General features: G+C 47.0%; 1 protein-coding gene across 1 annotated transcript; it reads left to right on the top strand.

Moving 5' to 3' along the window:
• Positions 1-6: 6 nt before the first annotated feature.
• On the top strand, positions 7-18,844 carry SF3A1 (splicing factor 3a subunit 1). Its single transcript, XM_025474531.3, has 16 exons — positions 7-206; positions 2,868-2,989; positions 6,919-7,126; positions 8,274-8,531; positions 10,929-11,003; positions 11,734-11,884; positions 12,206-12,399; positions 13,286-13,403; positions 13,684-13,869; positions 14,516-14,637; positions 14,741-14,986; positions 15,744-15,951; positions 16,425-16,579; positions 17,248-17,349; positions 17,458-17,529; positions 18,325-18,844. The coding sequence occupies exons 1-16, from the start codon at positions 144-146 to the stop codon at positions 18,424-18,426; spliced, it is 2,382 nt and encodes a 793-aa protein (XP_025330316.1). The 5' UTR covers positions 7-143; the 3' UTR covers positions 18,427-18,844.
• Positions 18,845-22,290: the final 3,446 nt, after the last annotated feature.

Here is a 22,290-nt window from a genome sequence, read left to right as displayed (position 1 = left end):
TGCGTCAGCTCCTCCTCCTTGGCGTCGAGTCTCTCGGACGCCGCCATCTTGCGAGCTTGTTGTATCGTCCGTGCGGGGAGCTGCTTTGACGCAGCACCGCTCACCTTCAGCGAGGCGGACTGGCAGCCCTGAGCGTCGCAGTCATGCCGGCCGGACCCGTGCAGGCGGTGCCCCCGCCGCCGCCCGCGGCCACCGAGCCCAAACAGGTACCGCGACCCCCACACCTCGACCGGCAGCCCTATCCTCGGCTTGGGCCCTCCCCTCCGGCGAGGGCACTCCTCACTAAGGCAGAGGAAGAAGCGGCCGCTTACGAGGGCTTGGAGGACTACAAGTCCCAGGAGGCCGCGCGCTTCCCGCTCTGCTCGGCCTTCGGTAACGAAAGCGCCCTTGGAACAGTCGTTCTTAAAGTGTGGTCCGCGGACCAACAGCATCAACATTGCCCGGGAGTTCATTAGAAATGCTAGACCTAAATATTAATACATTTTTAATAAGATCTCAAGGTGATTGATTAAAGTTTGAGAAACACTGATTATGCCCATTCGCAGGTTTTCTGTGGTTATTGGGCCCACCTTTGGCCCTCCTCACCCTCGCCTTTCCCGCCGGCTTTTGCCCAGCAGTCCTTAATTTCGCATCCTGTACGGTACAGTTTAGACAGTTCACAGCATCTGCTTGGTGCTTACTCTAAGCCAAACACCGTACCATGCTCCGGCTTACCCAGAATGAATGAAGCACAACTAGTGTAGGCAGCTCATGGTTCTAGTGGGGAGGCAGATATAAGATGAATATTCTACAAATGTTTATTTTTTCGATCACCGTAAATGATACAGTCAGCACTTAATAGCTGAGAGGGAAAAGGGTGTGTAAATAATTGCAGTACTGTGTGATAGGCACTTTTAGTATCAGGTACAAAAGAAACAAAGCAACATTTCTTTGATGGAGTGTAGGGGAAATTAAAGTAGGTGAAGCCTACATGAGTGACAGGTAAATGGCTTTTAGAAGGATGAATTAGTAGTTTGCCAGACAGGTGATTGGAAAAGGTTAATGGCATCCTTTATTCATTAAGCAAACATTTATTGAATACATGCTATATGGTGACCACTGCTTTGGGTTCAGAATACAGCAGAGTACATGATAGAAGAGGTCTATACCCTTACCACAAGTATTTTAAATATATCTGTATTCCTGGCATTTCCCAAGTCACTTGGGGAAAAGTAAACAAAGTAATACCAGATAATTGCAAAGACATCAGGGTAGGAATCAGATGATGTCTCTGGTAAAGAGTAAATTAAAAAGTGTGATTGAAACATAGGATTGGGAGAGTGGTGGCAAAAGATGCATTTGGGGGCATTTGAACTTTCCTAGTAGATAGTGGGGAGAAAGGGAAGAGTTTGGAGCTGGTTAATGACATGTTTGTGTTTCAGAAATTCAGGTAGGCAGGTAGTGATGAGAATTGCTAGGAGCACAGTTTACTCAAAAGATGCTGAGAGGTGGTTTGGGGGGGCAGACTGGATGGGCAAGCTCAAGTCACAATATGGCTGGTGGTACAGACTCTGCAACTAAAGTGATGGAATCCAACTAAAGTTTTGGAATCCTGGTCTTCCATTTGGGCCAGTTAAGCTTTATGTTCCTCAGTTCTTTCATCTGTAAAATGGGGGGGAATAAGAGTATTCACATGAAAGGGCTCTCATAAAGGCTATAGCGTTAATTTATTTAAAGTTCTTAGAAAAGTATATGGAACCTACTGCGTGCTTGATAAATGTTATCGTTGAATGTGGAGGCTGAGGAAGGGAAAGGAGGCCCATGTTTCTGCCCTGGATGACAGTATATTGTTGGCCAGTTATGAGAAAAGTGGTTAGAGAGGAAAGTGCCTGGGAGTCAGCTGGATCTGGAGTTCTGTGGCACACAAGAGTGATCGGGGACATCAATTTGTGTGTGATTGTTCAGCCTAGAAGTGGTAGGGGAAGTGAAGGACCCATGGTTGGAGTGCCTGAGGACAGTGTGAATACTGTGGAGAATAGAATTTTGGGGAACTCTAACATAGGGCAGGAGGTGAAACAGGAGCCAGGAAGGAAACTCGGATGGAATGGTGAGCAAGAAGGCAAGACACATGAGAATGGGGCCTGGGATTTGAGTGGAGAGGTTTGTGAGGGAATGGTCATGGTCACATGACCAGATAGATGACTGCTGTAGTTGGCTGTAGGCAGTCATATTTGACCAAATTTGGCAAGAGCACTTGAAATGGATGGGAACCAAACAGGAGCTGAGGAAATAGGTAGGAATGGCAAGACAGAGAACTCAGGAAATTTAGCTATCAGAGGAAGAGGAGGAGAGGACAGCCACAGAAAAGAATATGAGGGCAGGGAACTGCAATTTTTTAAGATGAGAGACTGACCCTTTGTTTACTAAGGGAAAGAAACTGGTGAAGAAAGAATATTGGAATTTACAGGATAGTTGATGTTGTATATTCCAGTAGGGTTTCACAAAACATTTGAGCATTGAGTGGTAAAGACTGGAATAGATGCAGAGGAAAATGACATAAGGAGCTGCCAGCAAAGAATCGCCTATCTTTATTCAGCAGTCATTATCTGGACTCTTGGTACAAATGCAGATTCTCAGTGTCACTGAGACCAGCTAGCAGCAGGAAGCCAAGGAGGCTGCTCTCTTCACTGGTTCCCTGCGAGAGTTCCATGCAAGTGCTGTACAATTAAGAGAACTGCTTTTCTGGAGCAATGGGTCCTAACTCAAGAAAAGTCCGTAAGAGAGAGTCTATACTGGCAATAAATTTTAGAGGAGGTTGACAGTAGGGATCCAGTCCCCCAGATCAGGAGTGTCGAGACATCATTTTCCTTTCCTTTTGTTTTTCACAGCCCACAGAAGAAGAAGCTTCTTCAAAGGAGGATTCTACCCCCTCCAAGCCAGTGGTGGGAATTATTTATCCTCCTCCGGAGGTCAGGAATATCGTTGACAAGACTGCCAGCTTTGTGGCCAGGTAACATAGCTGCTTCTGCATTGTCCCCTGGGTCCGGTAGCTTATCTAACCCCACAGCGGTCATGAGGTAGGCAGTGGGCAAGATTGGCGTCTCCAGGACAACATGGCCATGGCAGAATGTGAGTCACGCCATCCCCAGGTCGCCAGGAGCCAATGCTTCCAAAGTAGGCCTGAGGAAGTGCCTGGAAAGCTGTCATGGATAATGTGTGTGTGTGTCTGAGCTGCTGACTGGAGGAAGACATGAAAAGGTGTTGATCATTCTTAACCATGCAAGAACTGCACTCCTTAGACCTTCAACTGACCCATCTGCAAAATGGAATAAAATAATGCTTCAGAGTTGTTGTGAGGCAGGAGAGAAGGAATGAGGCCGAGTGCAGTTCAGGTACATCATGCAGGTGTCAGCTGTCTTCGTGGATGACATGGAAATCAGTGCAGAGTTCCTCTCATCCTTCCCCATCATATTTTACATGCTCCCACTTCCTCAGGTGAAATTCTCTTGATGGCCACTTGACTCCAAAGGTCAGCATATCCCCTGGTTTAAAGTATTGAAAGTATTCTTTTGACAGCTAGCAGGCCACATGCAGCCTATTGAGCTTTTGTTTGTCCTCACAATGTATACATTTTTTAAAGATTTATTTCCAGCTGGGAGAGGAGGTAGGGAGAAGGGAGGGTCAGAGGGATAGAATCTCAAGCAGACTCCCCGCTGAGTGGGGAACCTGACACAGGGCTCCATCCCACAACCCATGAGATGATGACGTGGGCCAAAACCAAAAATCTTGACACTCAACCAACTGAGCCAGCCAGGCACCCCATCACAGTATTTTTTTTTTTAACTTGAATAAGTTACCACCATTTAAAAATGAGATTGTGCAATAAATCTAGATTTCTGGCTTCTGTCAATGAACTGGACAGCTCATTGCATGTAAGCAATAGCTGGTCTAGAACAGACTACTGCCCTCAGGGCAAATGCTCTCCAGAGGGCCATGCCTTGACCCTGAGGCAGCATCCCCATCATAGTACATTGTTTAATAGAGGGCTCCTTCCTTTTTTTTTTTTTTTTTTTTTAAGATTTTATTTATTTATTCATGAGAGACACACATGCAGAGACACGGGCAGAGGGAGAAGCAGGGTCCATGCGGGAAGCCCAATGTGGGACTTGATCCCGGGACCCCAGGATCAAGTCCTGGGCTGAAGGCGGCGCTAAATCGCTGAGCTACCCGGGCTGCCCCCCCCCCTTTTTTTTTTTTTAAGATTTAGAGGGCTCCTTCTTTTCCAACCTCCTAATAAAGTAAAACCTAGAGGTTACTCTGCTTGAGGCCATTTGCTTGTTGGGGTCCATGCAGATTTATATCCTTACATTTCAAAGGCTTTGATTAACCTGAGTATTGCATTAAGTCTGCTCTGTGCTTGGTTGAACAGTGTCAGATTTAGGGCTGTGAGTGTTGTGTTTATGATAAATGTTTAATGTCTCATAGCAACGCTCATGCTTCTCTTTTCGCCTTGATAATTTAAAAACAGAATAATAGGAAAAGGGTGTTAGAGGAAGAATCATCACAATCTACCAGAGTAGTTTCTACCAGCTGTTTTCATTTTCCTGTTTCCTTCTGGTCCTTGACATCCTTTTTTAGATCCTTGTAATACTAGTAGATACTTTCACATCTTGTTTTTCCATTTTGTGCTGTGTTATGAGCATTTTCCCATGTTGCTCCATGGTTCTGTGATGCTGTGCCGTCCTTGATGCACCATGTGGAGGTGATTGGCCTTTCTTGACTTGGCTGTCTCCTATTTTCCTTCATGGTTGTTTCCAACTTTTCAATTTGGCAAACAAAGCTGTGGGGAAATCTGAGCATTTTCTTTTCTTTCTAGATTGTTTTCTTAGAAGAAAATTCTGTGTGGCACATTACTGGCTGAAAGAGTGTTTTTAAAGATTTTCTTAAGCATTTTGCCAAGTAGCTTTCCAATAATTTTGTGCCAATCTCTGCTGCCACAGAAATGAGTATCCAAGTTTTCTTTAAAATAAAAATGTATGCATCCATATTTCTAGATTTATTTTTGGCTAAGGTGATTGCCTTGTAGGCATTTCTAAAAACTGTGGACTTGCTTTCATTTACATTGCAATCAAGGAACAGACCAGCATCATCTCGCTCTGTGATAAAGGAAGCATACAAGACCATCTTTTCACTTCTGTTGGGTCTCACATATCAATTGATGGAGCATACAGTTAAAATCACTGAGTATGTTTTTCCGAAAGAAGTTTTTTTCTCTCTAGACTTGGTCTTCCTTTCCCTGCATTTTCCTGTCAAGAAACTGAAGTGGAAATTACCCTTAAAAAGTCCCACCAGCTGGGTTGACTCAGAATCATGTCTTTTTCTGCTGAAATCTGTTTCTTGTGTTAGAGAACATAATTCTAAAATTAACATTAAGTTAATTTAAAGGAACAGAATAGGTTGGAATGAGCATTCCTGCCTTGTTTTCTTTCAGATTATTCCCAGATGTGGTGAGGTTATGACTTAGGAGGCAGTGATAGAGGAGACAAGCAGAGCCCCCTCCTTTTCTAGCAGCCCTTTGTCTGCCCGGATGTTTGCTGGGTATGACGGCCTACTTTAGCAGTATCTAAGTGTGTACTCATCTTTTTCCTTGTAATTGGTTTGTATTAGTTGAGAAGGTGGAAGATGCTTCTTCCCCAGCATTAGGTTCCAGTTGGACTCATGCACTGCCTAATTGAGATTTCGTGGTGTTATTCATGCTACAGTGTGTGACCAGAACTTGCAAAGGAGCTAGCCTGGGTATTGATGACCGACCACTGCCATGACATAGTTTGTTATGGTGGCTAATCTGGGGCACAGCATTGCCTGTACCCTATCTCTCACTTTCTCCAACTAGCAAGGCCAAGATTCCCTAAAATCATGGGAGGCACCTTTTATTTTTTAAAAAAATTGTTACCCTGAGATTTTTTTAAGGCATGCAAACTGGGGACCTGGGGTGTATGTGGGAAACGGTCTTGGTATGGGGAGAGATGAGAGGCCTCCCTTCTGTTCTTACCACTCCCCTTGTCATCTGGATGTGCCTTATACAGCAGCACAGATCCAGGTCCTTGGAGAGCAGTGTTTCCTGCGGGAGCCCCACCTGGTACTAAATTAGGTGATTTTAGGTAGTACTTGGAAAAACATTACACCAAATTGTTTACATTTTGATGTTTTTTTCAGTCCTTGTGGTTACCCAAAGGACAAAGTGTCAGTTTGGTGCTAGTATGTCTTTAACACCACTCCAGCACTCCATCATCTCTCTTTTTATTTTTTTTAAAGATTTTATTTATTTATTCATGAGAGACAGAGAGGCAGAGACGCAGAGGGAGAAGCAGGCTCCATGCAGGGAGCCTGACATGGGACTTGATCCAGGATCTCCAGGATCACGCCCTGGGCTGAAGGTGGTGCTAAACCGCTGAGCCATCCAGGCTGCCCCTCATCTCTCTTTTTAACTAAAAGAACCTGCCTCAGTCTCAGCAAATTTGGAACTAGACTTTAATTATATTAGTTTGTTTTCATTGTGTTTAATTTTACGCTTTTGTTAGTAAAGTCACACTGATTTTTATTTGCAGTAGTAATAAATGTTTTTCTTTCAAAGTACATTTTAAAATAAGTTTACTAAAAGAAAACAGTAAGTTTAAATAGTTTTGGATGGCAAGACTAGCAGAAGAACTATAGGAGCGACAAGTCTGAGAGACCTTATGGTAAAGGAGGCCTGGCTTGGGCTTGGAGGAGGCAGATGACTTTGACCACTGATGCCAGGAGCTTTATGGAGGACCTCTGCTTCATTCAGGGATGGGCTAGTTTGAGTGATGAGTAGTGGCATGGAGGGGGCTTGAATGGGCAGTGTTCTGGGTAGTTGTAAGGATTGTAGTGTTAATTCTTCTCTTTTCCTCCTTGTAGAAACGGACCTGAATTTGAAGCTAGGATACGACAGAATGAGATCAACAACCCCAAGTTTAACTTCTTGAACCCCAACGACCCTTACCATGCCTACTACCGCCACAAGGTCAGCGAGTTCAAGGAGGGGAAGGCTCAGGAGCCCTCAGCCGCCATCCCCAAGGTCATGCAGCAGCAACAGCAGGCCACCCAGCAGCAGCTGCCCCAGAAGGTTAGAGCCATCCCCTTCCTTCATATCCCCGGGGCTGAAAGGGAAGCCAGGCCAGGGAGGGAAGGATAATGAACTCTGTTATCCAAACCTCACTGCTAGCCAGGAGAAACATGAGGTTTTTATCCACAGAGGCAGACACTGAGGCTCAGGCAGCATAGTATTGCCGCCTTTGACGTTTCCTGAGCATTGCTTATCTGGCTCTATGCTCAGTACTTTAGGAGTCTTGTTGGCACCGCACAGCAGCTGCTTGAGGAGAACAGCAAAGTGACCATTTTACAGATGAGGAACCTGACACTTGGGGAAGTAGGATTTACCTGGGCCATAGAGTCAATAGTCCACAGAGTTCAAGTTCTTAGCCTGTACTTTTTGCCTTGACCATGGAGTGAGGACAGTGCTGTGATGTGGCTTGTGGGCCCCTCCTTGAGCCATCCCTCTCATCCATCCTATCTTCCCAGGGCCCTTCCTTGTGGCCTGCTGTAATACCCTAATCCTCTTTAGGTCCATCACTTAGGACAGTTAGGGTTGTCAATGAGAACAAGAAGAGCTGGCACATTTTGCCTCCTTTATAGACCTAGTCTGGTCCCTTCTCTTTGCTCTATTCCTGGACCATGGTGGAAAAAGCTACCTCCTGTTTTACAGTGGGAAATAAAGGTTGGAATAGATTCTATGACCATGCATTACCATTTACTACTGCTAAGGCCTCAGACTACCTCAGTTTCCTCATCTATAAAAGGGATTCATAGTACCTGTTCTATCCACCACATGGTTCATGTGGAGGCCAGATGAGGTAACAAACATGGAAGTTCTCTGTCCAGGGGGTCCTCCGCACACATGTAGGGCTTACTGTGTCCTCCGTCCTCCTCTGGTGGGGTTTAATAAGGCATTTTCCCGTCAGATCTTCTGCCCCTCAGTTTTGGCCCTTGATTTCAGGGCAACAGCAAAAATACAGAAGGGCAGGTTCTTGTTCGAAGCCATTTGGGAATTTGAGTCCACAGTTTGCCAAGAAACTGGGACTCTTATGAGTTAGGATTCTCACACCATGGGCCAGAGGTGTTTACATGATTAACAGGAGTGTAGAGGTCTCTGCCATCCTGTCTGGGGTGTCTTCCCATCACCTCTCAAGCCTCACATTCTCTCTGCATCTTAGGTCCAAGCCCAGGTGATCCAAGAGACCATCGTGCCCAAAGAGCCCCCTCCTGAGTTTGAGTTCATCGCAGACCCCCCGTCCATCTCAGCCTTCGACCTGGATGTGGTAAAGCTGACAGCTCAGTTTGTGGCCAGGAATGGCCGCCAGTTTCTGACCCAACTGATGCAGAAAGAGCAACGCAACTACCAGTTTGACTTCCTCCGCCCGCAGCACAGCCTCTTCAACTACTTCACAAAGCTGGTGGAGCAGTACACCAAGGTGCCTCGCCAGGGCAGGGGTGGGGGTGCTGGGCCTAGGGAAGGAAGGCACCATGAATAAGCACTGGATCTACTCGTGTCTATAAGGACATGACTCCTCTGTGGACCCTCAGGCAGGTGTTAAAAATTATACTTCGGTGTAAGATCTTGATTTCTAATTCAGTTCTGCCTCTTAAATGTAACATAGACTGCTGGTTTTAAATAGAAGTAAAATGTGTGATTGATAACTGCCATTAGGCTGGTGCCTGCTGTGTGACAAGGCCAAGTGATGCTAGCTGCTTTTAAAGTATATTGAAATATTCAGTTGCCTAGCACAGATGTGAGAAGAAGCAAGCCCTTAATAATTACCTCCTTTTGCCCAGTTTGCTCTTCATAAGAACCTAGGAGATATTCCCTCCTTCCCCTTTTTTTCTTTATAAGGCAATTTTTTTTTTAAGATTTTATGTATTAGGGAGAGAGAGAGAGAGGCAGAGAGACATAGGCAGAGGGAAAAGCAGGCTCCCTGCAGGGATCCTGATGTGGGACTCAATCCTGGGACTCCAGGATCACGCCCTGAGCTGAAGGCAGATGCTCAACCACTGAGCCACACAGGCATCCTCCTCTACCCTTTTTTAAAAGCAGAAATAGGCTCAGAGAGTTGAAGTCATTTACTCATGGTCGTCAGCTAGTAAGTAGCTGCACTCAAATATTTATATTGTTTTTCACTCCGAGGGGTACCTTACATTAGAACTATAATGTAAATAAGCACTGGGGTTAGGAGTTGGGGTAACTAGGTGATGGGGATTAAGGAGAGCATATGATGTGTTGAGCATTGGGTGTTCTATATGTTGGCAAACTGAATTAAAAAAAAAAGCACTGGAAAACATTTAACATAAGTAAGGATAAGCTAGTATTGTTGGGATACTTGTATATGTAGCATTCTGTCACTTAATCTCTAGTAATTTACAAGGTAGCCACTCATACTTATTTTACACAGGAAGTAGGCACACAGTTAACTTGGACAGGATCACACATCTAGGGCTTGCTAAACTGGGACTTGAACTCTGGCATTTTTACTCCAGAACCTGAGATCTGGGTGTTAGGGTCTGGATTAAGAAGATCTTAATTATCATGCTACATTGTTAGAATCAAGATTGGGACAAGTCAATATTAATATTTAAAAACAATCAAATTAACTTCTTGCAAAGTACACTGATACAGACTTGCCAGTGGCTTGTTTTTCTTGCTCCACATGTAGCTGAGGTTGTCTTCCCTCTTTACTGGTGTGGTTTATACATCTGTTTTTGTTTTTTAGAGTAGCACGTTAAAGATCTGACTTGAAAAGATTTGTAATGGTTTACTCTTAGTTCACTTTAAGTATGTAACTAGAAAGGATTATAAAGGTGCATGTGTTTGGAAAATGATCAAATCCAAAAATGGTGGTGGAATAGCTAAAACAACAATCATGAAAGCCAAAGGTTTTGTGTAATTAGTTATCCAGGAGCAATTTTAATTAAGCCCTGTGTTATTTTTCCTTTGTGTACTACTTCCAGGGTTGAAGGTCTCGAGATTCCTTTTTATTCTGTTATTTTCCTGTTCTTCTTTTTCAAGATTTGGGTATTAACATTAGCATTTTAACCTGAGGTCACTGGTGTCTGTCTCTGGTCATTGGAGACCATAGGAATAGATTTATTCATGAGGTAGAGGTATAGGGAGGATAGAGTGGGGCTGAACCCACTTTACTAGTGACAATAAATACTATTGGGAATTTATGCTGTTTTGAACAAAGCCATCATTCGTTGTCTCATCAAATATATGTTCGTTGTCAGACTTTATTTCAAATGCTAGACATAAAATAGTAAACTAAAGATAGAAATCTCAAAAAAAAAAAATAAAAATAAAGATAGAAATCTCTGTTTTTGTGTAGTTTCTGTTCCAGTGAGGGGGACAAGCAAGTGCAACGTCAGTGGATGTCCGATGGTAATAAATACTACAGAGAATAGAAAGCAGGGGACGGAATGTAGGAGATGAAGTCTGTAGGCGGCAGTCTGGAGTCCGGGTTGTCAGGGGAGCATGTGCAAAAGGGTAGGAACAGCCCTGTGCCCTGAGACCAGCCAGCACATGTACACTATATGCTGAGTGATGAGCAGTGCTTTTGCCTATTTTCCTGCCGATCCTTGCAACAGTTTTTTAAGTTGACTCTGCCAGCTTTAAGTGGTGGTGTCACTATTTATAGAAGGCAGCCAAGTTACAGAGGTTAAGTAACTTGTCCAAAGTCACACAGCAAAGTGGAGCTGGAATTGGGACCTGGAACCCCATCCTCTCACTTTTCCTGTGCCTTTCTACAGGTCCCGGAAGGCCACTTGTTTGTCCTGTATTGTGTGGCACTGACACCCTGCTTTAACTCTTCATATTGCAGATCTTGATTCCCCCTAAAGGCTTATTTACAAAGCTCAAGAAAGAGGCGGAGAACCCCCGAGAAGTTTTGGACCAGGTAAACTGAATTATAACTAGTTAGTGGTGGTGTGGGTTGTTTCATACTTGGAATAAGGCTCTGAGGTGGGACCTTATTCAGTTCAGGCACAGGAGTGGTGGGAAGAAAGGCCTTATGGCCACAAAGGCTGAAGAACCCTGGACTCTGCTCTCTTTCTACTTTCTCTCAGCTTTACTGGATCTTCCTCTTTTCTGTCCTCACTAGAAGCCAACTGATTATTAGATTAGATGATTAGAAGCCAACTCCTGAATAGGCTTGCTGGTGACAAATGCCTTTTGCTGCCCCAAGTTTTCAGAGTCAAGGAGAAAGAAGGCATATTGGTGCTGCCTGTTCTGGGTGGCTGCATGAAGCCTTTGTTTCTCAGGTTCTCAGATTGCTGCTTCTCTTGTGGGTATGTGTTGTCACATACACTTCCTGGGACAGAGTTTGCTGCTCTGTGAGCATAGACCTCCTTGCCAACTCAAGCAGAAAACTGAGGTTATAACAAATGGCTGCCCTTGGGGCCCAGACACAAGGTTTCTGTGACATTTAGAATTTTTATTCTTTCCAATCTATGGGTCTGACTGAAACCAAATGCAAATACCAGCGTTTACTCCGGAAGTTCTCCCTGTAGACAGAACAGCCTCCTGTTTCAAAGGAGATGCTGGATTTGGTGAAGGGCCTGGAGGTGACCGCCCCATCAGCAGCAGACCCTGATCAGCTTAGCATCATGCCATTTCTGTCTCTTCAGGTGTGTTACCGGGTGGAGTGGGCCAAGTTCCAGGAGCGAGAGAGGAAGAAGGAAGAGGAGGAAAAGGAGAAGGAACGGGTGGCTTATGCACAGATCGACTGGCATGATTTTGTGGTGGTGGAAACCGTGGACTTCCAACCCAATGAACAAGGTAGATCTGTGACTCCAGATGAGTAGCCAGGAGCCATCCTGGAACATCTCAGGTATACATCTTTTCCCAGGGAGCAGCACAGTCCCGCAGAGAGTTTTATCTGTCTGTTTCATCTCTGCTATCAGAATCCTTCAAATTTGCCACATTGCCCCCACTTAAATCCAATAGAGCAAACATCGTGCCAGATGTTGGGTGGACGTCTGGAGCTGGGAGAGAAATCGGGCCCTTGGAGAGCTTACAGTGTGGGGAGGGCAGACTGATGGGTCTTTGCTAAGGATTGTCTGTGGAGGTTGCCTTTGACTCTGAATCACCCTCTACCAGGGAATTTCCCTCCCCCCACCACCCCGGAGGAGCTGGGGGCCCGAATCCTCATTCAGGAGCGCTATGAGAAGTTTGGGGAAAGTGAAGAGGTTGAAATGGAGGTCGAGTCTGATGAAGAGGATGAGAAACAGGAGAAGGCAGAGGAGCCTCCTTCCCAGTTGGACCAGGATACTCAAGTGCAAGATATGGATGAGGTATATGCTCCTGGGAGGTCCTGCAAGCTGGCCTTTCCCTCTGGAGCTTAAGGAGATGGTGCTTTCCACAAGTCAGATCCAGCTCCCTTATGAACCTTGAAAGGAGGCATGGGTCCCGAAAAGGGATCCCAGCTGAGCAGCTGCCCAAACCCAGGCAGCATAGAGCCTCTTTCTAGCTCTGGCAACAAAGATTCATTCACAGGCAAGGATCTAAAAGCTGTGCTGGCTCTGTTCTGTGACCTTCCCCCCTTGGCCCAGAGGCCCTATTCTCCCCTGCCCCCATGCCAGCTCTCAGTAAGGGAACACTTTTTGCCACATGCTTTGATGCATTTGAGCCTAGGCCCAGATGATTAGTGGTTCCCAGAGCTTTTCTCAGTGTAGACTGTGCTTCTTTTCGGCCGCCTCTACCACCCCTACCCCCCCTCCCGCCCCAGGCAGGCATAGAGTCTCCGGAGCCAAGCTGCTCTCCTCCTCTTGGAAAGAAATTGTGTGTGAGAAGAAAGGCCCCTGTGTCTGTGGGAATTAACTTTTTCTCTCCCTCCCAGCATTGCTCCATGAGTAGCTACCATTGAGCACTGACTTGCCCCCCGCACCCTCCCTCCCCAGCATGTTTAAGTGCCCTTGGTCTCCTGGGACTGCCTGGTGCCAGCTGCTGGAAATGCCTGGGCGGAGTGTTAGCACCACGGCCCCCAGCACTCCCATTCATGTTGTGAGGAAACAGCTTGGCCAGCTGCCGGCTGGCCTCGGCTGCCCCCAGAGGCTTAGCACATAGATGCTGGCTGGCAAAGACCTAAGTTCCTTGCCACCCTGAGAGCCATCAGGGCTTAGCTTCAGGGAGGTGGCCTGTCAGCCATTCTCTGAGTCCTACCATTGCTTTGCTTTTCAGGGTTCAGATGATGAAGAAGAAGGGCAGAAAGTGCCCCCACCCCCAGAGACACCGATGCCGCCTCCTCTGCCCCCAACTCCAGACCAGGTCATTGTTCGGAAGGACTATGACCCCAAAGGTAGGGCCTGCATTCCTGCCTTCAAACGTTCCCCAGAGCTATCTGTTTCTAGGAGAGAGTGAGGTGGCTTGTCTCGAAGGCATTGATAACCCATCCTTCGCAGGCCTAGCGGTGGGGAACAGAGCTGAGTCATCTCTGGTGCCCAAGTGCCTTGCACAGTACCAGGTATAGCATGGCACTAAATGGATGTGTCTCAGATGAGTGATGTGTAAATGAAACAACAGTCTTGACCCTGACTACTTTCCAGTGTTCTCATTCAGGCATCTCTGTTTCCTTTTAGCTTCCAAGCCCCTGCCTCCAGCTCCTGCTCCAGATGAATATCTTGTGTCTCCTATCACGGGGGAGAAGATCCCTGCCAGCAAAATGCAGGAACATATGCGCATCGGACTCCTTGATCCCCGCTGGCTAGAGCAGCGAGACCGCTCCATCCGTGAGAAGCAGAGTGATGATGAAGTTTATGCACCAGGTGAGGTGGCGGTTCTCCCACCCGGTCCATACTTCTCTGACTCAGTCCTGACTCAATTTGACCCATAGGAGTCTCTAGACCATGGTAAACTTGCTTTAAGTAAATGGCAACAACTAAGATCAACAAAACACTTTGAGGATAGTGGATCCTGTGATGCTACAAAAGAACTCCCCATTTTCTATAAAGACTCTTTATAAGACTCCTCTAAAGGCAGGCACCTGACATGGATGGCATCCCAGAGGTTTCAGAGCTAGGAAAGTTGACCTTTTTGGGGCTGTCTTAGAATGAGGGCTCGGGTGGCTGGAGCACCCTGAGTGCCTTTGAAATGAGACACAATAGGAAGAATACTTTTGTCCCAGAGGCAGGAGACTGAGCATTTAGTCCTGACTGTTACTTGCCATTTGTGTGACTTGGTCTCTCAGTTGCTTTTCGTAAGTCAAGTGGTTGGACAAGCTCTAGTGTACAGGCTTAGTGTTAACCAGGCAGCTTTCCCCAGGCTCAGAGGAGAGGCATGCCTTGTTGGGACCCAGACTCAGCCTGCCCCCATGGGGCTACCCTATACCCTGCACCAGGAGAGTTCTATTAGAAAGGCACCTGGTTTTAGTTTCCTTTTTGTCCCCTGCCTCTATTCTGTGACTGTATCTAGGTCTGGATATCGAGAGCAGCTTGAAACAGTTGGCTGAGCGGCGTACTGACATCTTTGGAGTAGAGGAAACAGCCATCGGTAAGAAGATCGGTGAGGAGGAGATCCAGAAGCCAGAGGAAAAGGTACAGTTCTGATGGATCCTAGTGCCTTCCCCACCCTCACACACCTAGACTTGGGCTGTATTCTAGGACCCTTGACAATCTGTGGCCTTGCTTTTCCTTGCAGGTGACCTGGGATGGCCACTCAGGCAGCATGGCCCGGACCCAGCAGGCTGCCCAGGCCAATATTACCCTCCAGGAACAGATAGAAGCCATCCACAAGGCCAAGGGCCTAGTGCCAGAGGATGATACCAAAGAGAAGATTGGCCCCAGCAAACCCAATGAACTTCCCCAGCAGCCACCACCTCCATCTTCAGCCACCAACATTCCTAGCTCTGCCCCACCCATTACCTCTGTGCCTCGGCCACCTGCAGTAAGCCAATATCTATTTTGGGACTGATCTTGTAGAGTTTGGTTCTTGGGGCCAGACACTATTGGCTGTGAAGGACAACTTCTTTATGGTAGAGCCCAAGTACTGCTTGGGTCAAGTTGAGAGACAAAGGACTCTTTAATTTTCAGTGGGAACCTCTAGTCTGATCTTCCATCTTTGGGAGGATTGGAATAGGGAGGGAGGCAAGAGGCAAATTGTGAGAAGCAGGCTTGGGGCAGAGAAGGGCTACAGGGCTTAACAGATCTTCACGTACTGATGGCCTGACTCCAGAAAACTAAGTTGAGGTCAGCTTCTTCTTCTTTTTTTTTTTTTTTTTAATTTTATTTATTTACTTATGAGAGACACAGAGAGAGGCAGAGACACAGGCAGAAGGAGAAGCAGGCTCCATATAGGGAGCCCGATGTGGGACTCGATCCCAGGACTCCGGGATCACGCCCTGGGCCAAAGGCAGGCACTAAACCACTGAGCCACCCAGGGATCCCCGGTCAGCCTCTTTAGTGGCTCTTTCAGTGTCTGCCACAAGCAGCTGGTTGACTCGCAAGTGGAAAGAGTGTTCTCCTCAGCCTCTCGGCATAGTTCCTGTCAGAGTCTGGTTGTGAGGCTGCAGTCTGTCAGCCCCAGGGGACTCTGTCAGAGCTGTCCAGCCCTCATCCTCAAAGGCTACAGGTGGCTAATCTTATATGGCCTTAAGGTCCCGTTTTGGCTTCCTGTGACCTAATGGATCCCTTCTCCCCCACAGATGCCGCCTCCTGTTCGTACCACAGTTGTGTCTGCAGTACCTGTCATGCCCCGACCCCCGATGGCATCAGTGGTCCGACTACCCCCAGGCTCAGTGATTGCACCCATGCCACCTATCATCCATGCACCCAGGATCAACGTGGTGCCCATGCCTCCCTCGGCCCCTCCTATCATGGCACCCCGCCCACCTCCCATGATTGTGCCAACAGGTCAGTGTTTCTTGTATCACTTGCCAGGCTATTGGGTCAGCACTATAGACCAAACTCTGTGAACAGAGCAGTGGCTAATGGTAGTGGCCAGCTATTTTAGCTGGGGCCCAGCCCAGAGGAAAGCCATGGCTTCCCCACATGAATGATCCCTGGGCTAGGAGCTGGGCAGCCACAGGTCCTGGGGGAGATAGTGGGGTTTGTGTACTGAATGGTCAGGCCCCAGACAGGTGCAGAGGTCTGGTCATGCTTGCTGTCCACTGGCCCCTGCTGGCAGGGAACTTGCTGTCCGTTATGGGCAGTCTCCGGGGCCTCCCTGCCAGGGAACCTGCTGGCTGCCAGACTTAACAAGTTGACCCTTCACACCTCTAACTGGGAAGAGCAGGAAACCTTTGCAATCTCCCCTCACTTCTCACTGGCCCTCAGTTCCAGGGCCTTCCTCCCACTCATGAGACTACTTATTCTTGTCCTTGCAGCGTTTGTGCCCGCTCCACCTGTGGCACCTGTCCCAGCTCCAGCCCCAATGCCCCCTGTCCACCCCCCACCTCCCATGGAGGATGAACCAGCCTCCAAGAAACTGAAGACAGAGGACAGTCTCGTACCTGAGGAGGAGTTCCTGCGCAGAAACAAGGTATGTGAGTGCGCACCCGTGGCCGTGGTGTCTAGTTGGGGGATCCAATCCTGCTGCAGTTACACACTACCTGGCTAAGTATCTGCCTTCAGTTCGGGTTATGATCTCAGGGTCCTGGGATCAAGCTCCACGTCAGGATCCTTGCTTAGCAGGGAGTCGGCTTCTCCTTCTCCCTCAGCCCCTCCTTTCCCCATAATCGCTTGCTCTCGCATGCTCTCTTTGTCTGAAATAAATAAAATATCTTCGAAAAAATAAAGATTTTATATATTAGAGCATGCACAAGCCTGGGGGAGAGGGAGAAGCAGACTCCTGCTGAGCAAGGAGCCTGACCTGGGGTTTGATCCCAGTACCCTGGGATCGTGACCTGAGCCAAAGGCAGATGTTCAACCAACTAAGCCACCAGGCACCACTGCTGGGCATTTTCTTACCACTTTTTCAGTTCCAAACTTACCAGGAGTCAGGGTAGAAGTCATTTTAAAGAGAAACCAAATCTTGAAAATGGGGAGTCAGTTGTGCCATGTCACTAGTTACATTAGTAGTGAATTGGGCCAGAGTCCAAGAGCCCAGACGGACAGGTGACATTGTTTAGATTGGCCCAGGAATAGGAAAGCATAGTTCCTGGTGGGCTCAGGGTTCCCAGGGCATAAAGGCCATGTCCTGTTTTGTAGGGTCCAGTGTCTATCAAAGTTCAAGTGCCCAACATGCAGGATAAGACTGAATGGAAACTGAACGGACAAGTGCTGGTCTTCACGCTCCCACTCACAGACCAGGTATGAGTTCTGTGGCTAACTGGCATCAGGTGCAGGGGGTTCAAGGAGACGGGGCAGCTTTCTTCAGCTGACCTTAGCAAAGGGGTGAGCAATCTTTTGGTCCCACAGGTCTCTGTCATCAAGGTGAAGATTCATGAAGCCACGGGTATGCCTGCAGGGAAACAGAAGCTACAGTATGAGGTAAGTCAGATAAGTCGGTGGTCCTGCCCCTTGGGTCTCAACACCTCTGCCATCCCAGAAGCTAACTCCTCTGTGGAATAAAGGAATGGGGAGATGTTGGGGTGGCCACATGAGTCTGTCCTAGAAGTGATGTTGCCTGGGAGTGCCAGGGTAGGTTAGCCAGACAGGGCGAGGCTCTGATAGGGGGAGCCCTCGCAGTATAGTCTTGTGTGTGGCCCAAAATCTTTTGCCTCAATGGCTAGGGTGGACATCAGGAACTAGACTTGGGAATGCTATAGTGGGCTTCAGGCCCAGTGGTGGAGCCATCTCAGCCAGTGTGGTCTGGGGTAGTAGCCTGGCTTTGTGCAGGGACACAGAACTGATCATACAGCTCAACCTGGTACCCACCTGGCCACAATGGGGCTGCTTTATTCTCCCTCTTAGGACTTTGACAAATTCCTGAGCCTCAGTTTCCTGTTCTATAAAATGAGACTCTTGGATTGATCTCTAAAAGGTCTTATGATTTAAGAGTCAGAATTCCATGGGGTTGGTCTGGGTCAACATCTGGGGAGTTGACAAAGAGGAAAAGCATGGGTTAGTAGGAAGGAAGGAAAGCAGAGCATTCTAGGGGGAACCGGAGACCTTCAATGTCACCCTCTGCCACCCCCATCCCCACCCCCACCCCCACCAGTGCCCCATCTTGTTGCAGGCTGCTGTATTCACTGAGCTCAGAGTGAATGGATGTTGGGAGTTATGAGACTGTACACTACTCAGGGCCAGGATGCCCTGTGCTAAAGCATACTATCTGTTTTCCAGGGTATTTTCATCAAGGATTCCAACTCACTGGCTTACTACAACATGGCCAATGGTGCCATTATCCACCTGGCCCTCAAGGAGAGAGGCGGGCGGAAGAAGTAGAGGAGAGAAACCTGCTGTTAGATCTCAGCCACTGCCGTTTTTGCCTCTCCTGTCTCCCACTGCCCTATTCTCTGCCCCAGCCCCAGGAGACCCTGCCTTGCACATTTGTTTCTCTCTCAACTAAATTTGGAAATTCAAATTGTCCTGACAAGTTTTCTTCTTCACATGGGTAAGGGAGAGCTTTCTAAGCCAGTCTTCTCCCCAGTGGTCTCTGGAATCCTTTTGTGTTTGAGTCTTGACTTGAGGGGATTCATTTCTTTGAGTAGCATGTTAGGAGATGTGAACTCAGAAATGTCCTGTGGGATAGTGTCATAGTACTAAGTGGCACGTGGCTGATAGAATATGGTTGTTCTCATTGTTAATCATTTTGTATCTTGCCATGGTTGTCTAATAAACCTCTTGTATCCTTCTTGTGAAATCAGTGTCAGAAGACTTGTCCCTTGGCCACCTGTGTCCTGTCCAGACCCAAGGCAGTGGGAGCAGGCAGGCTACCTTGTGGCTCTTCTTCTGCTCCGAGGAATGTTGGACTTTGAACTAAATTCTTATCACTACCAAGTCTTTTATGAATTTTAGAAAGATTTATTTTTATAGCTCTTAAAATACTTGGATCTTTCAAAAACACACCGTATGTATTTAATAGACTGCTACAAAATGCTTTTAGCATACCAGGACCACAGAAGAACAAGGACAAGTGTGATAATAGTTTCTAGGCTAGTGAGCGATAGAGAAACACATGTAGGTGAGACTCAGGTGGCAGTTTCTACAGGCCTGGAATCACCCATCACCTAATTGGCCCTGTGTCCTTAGGCTGGTGGCTTACCCTGGGAGAGCACAGGGACATGAAGTTTTTTTTAATTATATTTATTTATTTATTTTTTTAAATTTTTATTTATTTATGATAGTCACAGAGAGAGAGAGAGAGAGAGAGGCAGAGACACAGGCAGAGGGAGAAACAGGCTCCATGCACCGGGAGCCCGACGTGGGATTCGATCCCGGGTCTCCAGGATCGCGCCCTGGGCCAAAGGCAGGCACCAAACCGCTGCGCCACCCAGGGATCCCTAAATTATATTTATTTAAAAAATACTTAACTGTGCCACAGCTATGAACTTTTTTTTTAAAGATTTATTTATTTTATAGAGTGCCAAAGAGCACAAGCAGGGGGAGCTGCAGGCAGAGGGAGATGGAGAACCAGACTCCCCTGCTCAGCAGGGAGCCCAATGTGGGACTTGATCCCAGGACCCTGGGATCATGACCTGAGCCAAAGGCAGACACATAACCAACTTGAGGCACCCAGGTGCTCCAGCCATGAACCGTTTTAAAGATTTTATAAAACTTAACCAACTTACTTATTATTATTTTAAGTACTTCAACAATTTTAACTTATGTAGAGTATTTCTGTTTTCTACTTGAGTCAACTGAGAACAGAGACGGTGGGTTGCATGTCCACAGTCACACAGTAAGAAGCTGAAAAGAGAATGTGTGCTAAACGCTTGTCACAGGCTTGCTCCCTAGTAAGAGCCAGACGTAGGCTTATTTTTGGAATTGTGCTATCACAGGGAGTTAGGCGTTGCTGTGGGTGTTTAGAGGGAGGAAGGTGAGAGCCTGTTGAAAACTATTTCCTGGTTTGAAACCTAAATCTCATTTTATTCTGAGAGGATCTCACTCGTGTTTATCCCGAGAGTACCTTATGCCTTTTCTTTGCAGTCCTTCCATTGGATCCAGCTAGCTGCCTCACGAGGTCAACTCCAGGGCTCAAAGGGGTGAGGCCATTCCCAAGGTCATAGAACCAGTATCCTAGTTACCACCCCACTCTGCTCTCTACCACTACCACTACCACCACCACCCCTCTAGTCCCATATATACTCACAAGCTCAAAGCTTCTGACTCAGACCTAGGGCTCAGGTGGCCTTTCTACAGTGACACTTGTATGGCTCCATTACAAACGGCTAGATCCCTCACATTTTTAACTTGATTGAGGGATGTTATTCCTCACTCTGTTTGACCTCTACCTCCCACCTGCTTACTGGATGTGTCCCCAGGAGCCAGGGTTGAAGTGGGCTCTATGGTTTGGGTGCCTAAAATGAAGTGCTGGCTGCTTAACACTCAAAATTGCATTGATCATCACCTGGAATGGGGGTCAGGAGACCTGGGGATGTTTTATGCTTCAGGCTCTCCATTCTTCCTGGGGTTGGCTCTGGGGATGGGGAATAGGCTGTGGTGTTGGTCACTCTCCCCCACAGATGTCAGATTCCTCAGCCCAAGGCTGTGACTGGAGGCCAGGAATGCTGCTGGGTGGAATATGAGTGAATGGGTCCTTTGAGCCACCCTCTGGGGCCCGAACCCAGTCTGGCGAAGCTCCTGAATGAACATCTGTCCTGGCTTATTCCTGTCAAAGAAATCCCTTGACCACGGTGGCCTTATGACTGTTCATGGCCATGGGCCCAACACTCAGGCCCAACACTCCACACTTCTGTTTTAGGGCCTGTAACATGAAGGCAATACCTTGCTGATGCAGCTTTTCTGAATCTCACTGCAATCCTCTGAGGATTGTCTGCCCCGTTTTTTAGATTAGGTAGATACCTGAGGTCATTTGGCCAATGAGGCTCTGGAAGGCCAAAGCAGCTCTTCCATTCATGGTGACACCACCATCCTCACTGCCTCTCCAGACCAGACATGAAATGGGGAGGAATGTTCCTGTTGTGGAACTGCTAGGAAACTGGGCATGATTTTGATGCTCTCAGCCTGTCCTTCTAGACACACAGGGGACTTTGGAATCGTAGACATCAAGGAATTTTACTTTCAATTTGACTGCTTTAAGTGAGTGCTTGTCATGTAGACCAAGGAGGCCATCTATGATTAGACCCATTTCACTTTTACTTACTTATTTTAGAAAGTGAGGGGAGGGGCTGAGGGAGAGAGAATCAAGTAGATTCATCATGGAGCCTGATGCAGGGCTCAATCTCAGGACCCTGAGGTCATGAAAGGAGCCGAAATCAAGAGTTGGGACTCAACCAATTGTGCCACCCAGGCACCCGGACCCATTTCACTTTTTAAAGTTAAAATTTGTGGGGCAGCTCAGGTGGCTCAGCAGCTTAGCGCTGCCTTCAGCCCAGGGCCTGATCCTGGAGACCTAGGATCGAGTCCCTCGTCGGGCTCCCTGCATGGAGCCTGCTTCTCCCTCTGCCTGTGTCTCTGCCTCTCTCTCCCTTTGTCTCTCATAAACAAATAAAATTTTTAAAAAAATTTTGTGTTAGAGAATATATACAAAGGCTATATTATGATAGGGTATATACTTGAAATATATGGTGTACTGTAATTATAGCAATTCTTAAATGTAATATTTAATCCCTATAAATCAAAAATCAAAGGCAAAATATATGGCTTACACAGTATGTTTAAGGGTATGCATACTGATATATAAGATTTTTAGGAGTTTGTTTTTTTAAATAAAAGTAAAATGTGCCATCAAAGTTAAGATAATTAATTTTGAGAATTTGCTCTTTACTACATTGCTATATTTTGATTAAAAGTGAATAATTCTAGATACGTCTGAGTCGTACAGTCTAAAGCAAGACAAGATACACTATTTCTATCATATATTGCAGAGAAGGTACTATTGTTGCATTAAACTGAGTTAAGTAAAGTCAGTGAGTGTTCTCTCCCTGAGCTGTGATGATTAGATTAGGGATAGGCATGTGTCCTACTATAAACAGAGGATACATGAAGGAATGCAGCCCCCCTCACTATTGAGCAGAAACTACCAGAAGAATCTGTTGTATGGATGTGTGAAGGAAGGATGTGAGCCTGGAGCTGCTGCCATGAGGGGCTCTAGCTTGAGATTAGCAACCACAAGAAGGAGGACAA

The sequence above is a fragment of the Canis lupus genome, chromosome 26, assembly GCF_003254725.2.
Source record: "Canis lupus dingo isolate Sandy chromosome 26, ASM325472v2, whole genome shotgun sequence".
NCBI classification, from domain to species: domain Eukaryota; kingdom Metazoa; phylum Chordata; class Mammalia; order Carnivora; family Canidae; genus Canis; species Canis lupus.
The sequence above is the reverse complement of the archived record's forward strand: the minus strand, read 5'-3'. Positions and strand labels throughout refer to the sequence as shown.

Excerpts from the sequence above, each read along its gene's own strand:
- SF3A1 (XM_025474531.3), top strand. The coding sequence starts at position 144 with ATGCCGGCCGGACCCGTGCAGGCGGTGCCCCCGCCGCCGCCCGCGGCC. Across the intron at positions 17,350-17,457 it reads CGCTCCCACTCACAGACCAG|GTCTCTGTCATCAAGGTGAA; the intron begins GTATGAGTTCTG and ends TTGGTCCCACAG. Across the intron at positions 17,530-18,324 it reads AACAGAAGCTACAGTATGAG|GGTATTTTCATCAAGGATTC; the intron begins GTAAGTCAGATA and ends TCTGTTTTCCAG.